The 7,895-nt window shown below is 40.1% G+C and overlaps 1 protein-coding gene across 1 annotated transcript in view; it reads right to left on the bottom strand.

Annotated features, from left to right (window-relative positions):
- Positions 1-7,895, bottom strand: part of cdca2 (cell division cycle associated 2) — a 33,625-nt gene that overhangs the window by 22,230 nt on the left and 3,500 nt on the right. The window contains exons 4-5 of the mRNA XM_005747762.1: positions 2,460-2,625; positions 1,876-2,030 (exon numbers count right to left, since the gene is read on the bottom strand). Of these exons, the coding sequence (XP_005747819.1) occupies positions 1,876-2,030; positions 2,460-2,625 (321 nt within the window). The remainder of the gene's footprint in view (positions 1-1,875; positions 2,031-2,459; positions 2,626-7,895) is intronic.

The raw sequence follows: 7,895 nt of genomic DNA, 5'->3' as shown, positions 1-7,895 counted from the left end.
CTATCGTAGGCAGGAGCCTCGCGGAGTGATACCAGGGCTCTAGACTAACTTCTTGCCATGGGCGCACCAGTACGCCTAACTTTAAAAACTTAGGCGTACCGGCACAAAAGTTAGGCGCACTCAAATTTTTCAACCGCATTACTTAACACCGCAGTTTTGCATGTGCACTTTTTTGGGGGGGAAATCCATACAGACAATATTCATTTCTAAATTATTAACTAACAATCTTGTGCTTAAAGTGCTTTGTCAATATTATAGAAAATGTTAAACTTAATCATCATCTCTGCCTCCTCTGACGACCTGTTTGCTGTTGCATGTTGCTGAAAGGCAGTGGGGAGAGGGGACACTTGGGCAGTGCATATATTGCAGCATATAATGTGTTTCCTGGATACACTGTGCTTTTTCAGCATTCAAAGATTGATGGCACTGTGTCAGAGCACTGGCTATGAATTTCAGACAGATCAGGACTTAACTTAACAAAAACGTTAGTTCTTTTCATCTTTTCTTATTACCCACAGCTACATCCACTTCTGTCAGGCCTAGGCTACTCACTGGGGCTGGGTATCATCACTGATTTCTATAATCCATTCGATTCCGGTTCTCAAAGTCCTGATTCGATTCAATTTAGCCTCAGACAGTCAGAAATATTATAATTCTGATCATTTATCAGTACTGATACATGTGAGACTTCATCAGAATTGTGAACATCACAGCAGATGCCTTTGTGTGAAAGTAAATGAGAATAAAACACAGAAAAACATGAAGGAGATTTTTCTGGCCTGGCTTTTTATAGCAGATAACCTTAAAAATATTCTACAATTTCAAATAATTTTAAAAAGTTTAAATTTCTTCAGTATTGAACAGCAGAAATTAGGCTTTCTTGTCGGAGGTCATTTAAGGGAAAAAAAGAAAAAGAAAAGAAAAAGACAGTGGCCGACAGCGCAGTAAACAACAGTAGACTGGTGGGTAATAAGCGAATGAATAATGCAGAAAACAGATTTGAGATGGGAAACTGTTCTTGAAGTACAGAGAGAGAGGGAGCTGTGCGTGAAGTGTGATTTTTATCGTGGTGGAAGAAAACAGCAAAAGTCAGAGGGAATTCATGACGAGATTTATCAAATATGAAGCGTAGTTTGCTGCTTCTTTTGCTGCTGGCTCGGTAAATTTTGATTGGAGAGAAACAAAACCTGCAGCTCAGAATCAGCGCAAAAAGACGTAAACACAGCGCGGACCCTACGCATCACAATCGTTGAGCTCCGACAGCGTGTCCGTCTACGTGCCGTCGGGTGAGAAAGCCGAGAAAGAGAAAACTGATTCTGATGCGTCTGGATACGTACTGTGCTTCAACATAATGTTACCGTGTTTCGCGTGTATAACCTCTTTTTAAGTTTTGTGGATATTATACATGGATATGCTGAGGATATGTCTGCCAGTTTCCACTGGAAATGCCTTTTGGTTAAACTGTCAGCAAGGAATTTGCATTTGCACGGTTACATTTTTATATAACTTTAATGCACATAAAAAACAGCTGCTTGTTTAAGTGAAAATACATTGATGTTTTGTTTTTTTTGCACTAATAAAGTTGTGGAGTTGTAAAGTATTTTGTCTAGTGTAGAGAGAAAAAAATTTAACTGGCAGTGTTTTCTCAAACATATTTCGCGTCAAAGTGCTCTTTGGTTTATTTCTCTTTTTGGAAGCTTGTAGTCAAAAAAAGGAAAAAAAAAAATCCTGTTTGGCCCTGAGATCTACCGTTCATAAAGGCGTTAAAAATAATCGACGGCTTCAATGGGAGCCAGGCACACAGAGGAAAAAACCTTTTAGCTAAATTATTTACAGCAGTCAGTTAAGTGAGTGAGTCGGAGTGAGTCGGTGTACCTCCTGCTCCATCAAAGTGGAGGAGAGGGTAGGCGTGCTGGCCTCTCTAATCTCCACACTGCAGCCTTCGGGGGGGCTGCTGGTGCGCCTCCTCTTGCTGGGTGTAGGCATCATTGGAGGGTCGTTCTCCTTCCCTCCATCATGGCTGTTCCCATCTGAGAGTGAAAAAAAAAAAAAAAACATCAATCAAAAAAAGGCATATTACATAAACATAGAAAAACAAATGGGACTTGGGAGCATCCAAGTTAATGAAAAGAAAATATCAAATTTCAAATAATATATGATAAAAACACAGCTTGGGGTACAAAAAGGGAAAAAAACAAACAAACACCTTTGATCAGAGGAATAGAGATAAAGTCTCACTTCAGTAACAAACAGCTTAGAAACTGGGCCCATTTAAGAAGATGACCAAGCTCAGAGGAGATCCCTGCTGTAAGATGTTGTCACAGTCAGGCTTATACGGTGCAGCGCATTAATCCACTGCTTTATGAACGATGCCTCTAGACATCATAAAGAAATCCTTCTGGCATGGATCCTCAATGAAAAATGAAACTATTAATCCTGTGGCAATGAGGCAGCCTCACCAGACAGATAATCTCTTGTCTTGATGCATCCTCCAGTGTTGCTGTCCTGCGCTGGCACCGGATCACAGGCATCATTCTCCTCCACATCCATCAGGCTCTGGAAGGAAGCCATCTTCTGCCTCAGCGTGGAGGCGACCCGGGGAAGGAAGGGGCTACTTCTGACAAGCTGAGAGTTGATACAGCAAAATAAACATATCTGCTCAGTGATGTGCATTGACAGGCCAGAGACTTCTGAAATTACAAAAGTGGTATTACAGAGTGGCAGCACATCTATCACGCAGATTTTTATCTACACAATCTGCAAGTGTTACAGTTTACTTCACCGAACATCATCTCACAGGGAAGTCACAATGAAGGGGCATCCACAACAGCAACGGTGCAACCAGAGACCACTGAACGTGAAACTGTAAGCAGTGGTCGGTGAAAGAATTGCTGGTGATGTAAACTGGATGGGCCGCAAGTTAAACCTTCAGCATTTTGAAGTAATCAATCCAAGTGCCTCCCAGTGAGAGTGAATGATACCATTAACTTACATATGCAAGGGTGGTAAATAATTTGGAGCGTTACCTAGGCAACTGGAGCCTTTAATGCAGATTATTGACCAACTATCAGGTACAAAGCGATGCACAAACGAGCAAATAAGCTACATCCAAATGTAAAAGTTAAGTAAACTAAATAAACTAAAGGGGAGTCCTGAACAGTGAGATGTTATCCTGTAGGGGGTATTTTGTTGACATAGTTTGAGTCCATTGCTGCCCTCAGAGGAAAGATCAATGCCAATCAGTACAAAGTTGTTCAGCGTGATGATGAAACATTTCTTTCCTGAGAGTGGCGTTTTTTACACCGATAGTGCCTCCGTCCACAGGGGATGAAGGGTCACTGAATGGTTTGATGAACACTTGTACAATCAATGCCAATGTGGACTGAAGCTCTTTTGGAGGAATACCAACATTACTAAGACACTCTGTGCCAGTTTTTCCATTTAATTTGTCATTTACTGCATTTATGAACATTTCTTAAAAGCTGACTTAAAGACAGGTGAGCTGAGACAGAAGTGTTGCATTTAAAAGCCCTTTCCATATAAATGTGCATTATTCAAAACCCTTTGTGTATTTCTCAGCTTTTAAAAATTAGAGTAACAGGCTGATCTACAGTTGTGTTGTTGGTTGCAAAAATGTTGCTTGTCAAACTGCAACAAACGTAACTAAACATGAGTAAGTCACACTCGGAGGGTGTGTGCTGTCGACTAAACTGAAAAACGCTCCAAAAAGCTGAGATATGGCAGACTGTGGTTCAGATCATGCTGAGAAGAATGATCCACGTCGGAGAAAAATCCTTATTTTGTAGACGTGTCAGTCGATGTTAACAGGAGTTTTGAAAACACAGAAGCGCATACAACAAAGTGAGCTTGCCAAAGTTGGGATTTCAATGCATTAGGCGGCTCGACAAAACCTAGAATCCCAATATGTTATGATACAGAGATAATCCGTATCATAACGGCATCTATTAACTTTCCTTTTTAACCCAGGCCTTTTGCTTTGCAGGCATCTAATGGGTTTTTTTTTTTGGGGGATAAAATGGACCAATCAAACGCTGCCTACTTCAGTCAGGAGCAACAGGTCGCGGAGAAGGATAAACAATATAAAATACACAAAGAGAGAGACTGATGCCCGAGGAAAGCTGCAGAAAATAATTTAAATTCATAGTGAACGTATTTATTTTCAGTGATGCCATTCATCTGTAATTCATCAGCCTCACTAACATATTGCTCTGAAACTAAACTTTATCCCCAAGAAATGCACACAGATCACACACTGTCCCATAACCAAGGACAAGTAGAAATCACCTTGTGTTTATTTGATTGACTGTATAACCACCAACAGAATCAATATTTTTGTAATCCATCTTCAATTAGCTACAATCCCAACAGTGTAAAAAGGACCAAAACAACATGTTTTCAGATGTTCTGCCAAGCTAGCTGAATACACATGAACTTCTATGTTAGTGACACTAATACTCCTCCTCCTCGAACATTATGTCTCAGTTTTGTTCTGTGGCATTACTGACATGACTTGATGCTCAACAGGTCTGCAGCTATAACCCATTTCTGATAGTTATGAACAGTAATATCCAGTGGGAGGCTTTTGTTTGTTGTTTCTGCATACTCTGTCTGGCAGTAGCTAAGCATTAAAAAAAAAACAACCCAAGGAATATGATTCTCAGGCGGCTGAGTTACATCCAGTGAGACCTGAAGAGTCACACTTTCTTTAACATGCTTCAGGTCAAATAGCGGTATTTTGATGCACTTTATGTAACAGATCAGGCATGAGAGACAGTTAAAATCCAAACAAACACATAAAGAAAAGCAGCTTTTGTGCTCTCTGCAGTTTTCATTACGGACCACATCCTTGTAGTATAGTCATATTAAAGGAGCCCCGAAACACTCAAAATTGTGTTTTCTGTCTGTTATGTATCCACGGCTTGCATGCGTCATATAGCGGGCAATGATTCTTCCCCTCTCTTCAAAGCTTCATATTTAAATGTAATGAGGGCCAGAAATATGCAGAACTACAGAACAGAAGAGCCCAAGCTCTGGCACTGCACAGACAGCTGATGCAGTAAGAAAATCTGGCCCTTTCTGCAAATTGTACTCTCTACAGCATGATATGATGCTAAAACAGTCATAGACTGCTTAAATAAAAGCATGAGTAATGTTTGGTTTTCTACATATGTCTCAATGACACAAACGTCTCTTAAATGGCCTGTATTTATATAGCGCTTTACTAGTCCCTAAGGACCCCAAAACGCTTTACAGATCCAGTCATCCACCCATTCACACACACATTCACACACTGGTGATGGCAGCTACATTGTAGCCACAGCCACCCTGGGGCGCACTGACAGAGGCGAGGCTGCCGGACACTGGCGCCACCGGGTGAAGTGTCTTGCCCAAGGACACAACGACCGAGACTGTCCAAGCCGGGGCTCGAACCGGCAACCTTCCGATTACAAGGCGACCTCCCAACTCTTAAGCCACGATCTTAACAGCTCAAACCAGCAATGCTATTTAAATATCTTCTGAAAAGGGCTTATTATTCACTGTTTTTCATCACACTGCTATTTTTATTACGCAAGCAAAGAAATGTGATAAATGTGATGTATGACTGCCTGAATAATACTGCTCACCGTATTACCTTAAACATTTTTAAAGGTCAAACATAAGTAAAGATGCTGCCACAAAGACACATGCTGTTAATCAGAGTTCAGAGATTTCCTCAACTTGTGTTTAGATTGAAGTTTTCACGCTCTATAGTGTACAACACAGGGAGGTAGAACTACAAATGCAGTACAGTTTCTGTGTCAATCATTCACATCTGGCGGGCTGTGGAGCTTTTCACTGTGACAGTAATATCTTGTACGAAACTCTGCTTTATTTAACACGTTTTGCCAGAAGTCATTCTGTCATTCAAACGGCACTCTCACAGCAGGAGCTCTGTCATGTTTATGTTCTGCTCTGTTCATTTACTGCATTAAGCTAACGTTGATGCACAAAGCTACTGTCAATATTAACTTTCAGGGTACTTCAAAAGCTGATCATCGCTGCATACAGCAGCTTAGTGCAGCACAAAAAAAAGTATACAAACACCTACATAAGCAACTGTGTACTTCTTGTGTTGTCTGCCTGTATTCCCGCAGGTCACTGATTTATTTTAACTGAAGCTTATGCAAAGTTTAACAATGTGTGTTTAAAGGGGCTCAGATAGGATTTGTTAACAATTTCAATAATTAAAATAAAACATGAATTACAGATAAAAGAGGAACAAGTGTAAGCTGTAAAGTAAATATTTAGCAACTATAAAGCTTAAAAGGCTTTATGTATCTCATTATCACACTGTCAAGTTTGCGAAACTATCCGTTTGATGTTATCTTATGAAACTAAGAGTTTTACAGCTTTCCTAGGGTTTAAAGTCACTACTGCCATCTTGGACTGTTAATTCAGGGTTGCTGGGACTGCTCCAAATGGGAAACCTAAGTTGAGGAGGTAATGAAGAGGTGCACAACAAGCTGAAATGACACCAAAGGCTGGCATGCACTGGCAGCACTTTTAAAAAACGCACTGCTATTCATGCAGGAGACAACAGTAGGCATAATCCAGATGTAAGCGTTCACATGCAGTCAGGCCTACATATTTTTGGACAAGGACACAGGTTTCATAATTTTGCTTCTGGACATCCCCACGGTGGATTTAAAATGGAGCAGTCTAGAGCTGACTGAAGCACAGACCTTAATGCTTTAGTTAAACTAAATGTTTACATTAGTGGTTTAATAACAATTTAACATAATCCATCCTTTTTCTCAGGCTTTGAGATTTACAAGGCAAACAACTGACAGGATCATTTTATGTTAACAAAGTCTAGAGTTCATTGAATCTGAATTTGGCAACTGTTCATCGGAAATTCCAATATGTAATCAAACAGTTGTCAACGCAAGTGAACGAGGTAGAAAGCAAAAACCAGAACACACTTAACAGGGAGAGAGAAGAAACTTTATGAGCAGCAAATCAGCAGCTTGCTACATTCTCAGAAAGACCAAATGCACTTGTGAGCACTCTCAGAGCAAGAATCTTCCAACTGGGAGGCTCTCTGTGTAGAGTCTGCAGGTTCTACCTTTGTTGGTTCTGTCCATGTAAGTATGATAGATGGACCGATCCAATATTACGTATCGGTCCGATACTGATGTAAATTACTGGATTGGATATAGGAGAGAAATAAAAAATGTAATCGATCCATTAAATATTAAAAAAAAAAGCACCTCACAAAACTTGTGACGTAACTCGGCTCATAACCGTAGCACGTCGGAGCAGTGTGCTCACGTGATAGAGCAGCTGTGTGTATTTGTAGCCTCGCTACCAAACCAGCATTTCATCTCCAATGAAGTTATCTCAGAGAGAAGTAAAGCAAGTGTGCAAGTTCATCTCTGAATGTTTGTAAAGCATTCCCACGTTAAGCTAAACAACCGATATATGGAGCGACTGCCTCTTCTTGCTGCTACTTCAATCGTGAAACTGATTAATGATCAGCTGATCGGCTTTTCTGTCGAGAGTCCGTCTCTCTTGTTTGTTTTTGGCCCAATTTGCACCAGAAAGAGGAAACCAGTGGCTGAACAACAGCAGCACGTTTAACCTTGATAAGCTGTTGTTAGAATTTATTTAATATTACTTGCTAAGTACTCTTTAAAACACCAGAATAGGAAGGATTGAGTAGGTTTAAGTTTATTAGATTGATCAGTATTGCTGAACTATGAAACATTTTGGGTGCAGTGTATTTTTTTTTTTTTTTTTTATAACAGAATAGCTTTAGTGTTGTTGTTTATTTAAACTTGAGTATGAACGTATACAAAATGCAGCAATATATAAAAAAAAAATGTTTTATTGAT

This window comes from Pundamilia nyererei, unplaced genomic scaffold (genome assembly GCF_000239375.1).
Source record: "Pundamilia nyererei isolate P.nyererei 1_Seehausen unplaced genomic scaffold, PunNye1.0 scaffold00203, whole genome shotgun sequence".
Taxonomy (NCBI): Eukaryota; Metazoa; Chordata; class Actinopteri; order Cichliformes; family Cichlidae; genus Pundamilia; species Pundamilia nyererei.
The sequence above is the reverse complement of the archived record's forward strand: the minus strand, read 5'-3'. Positions and strand labels throughout refer to the sequence as shown.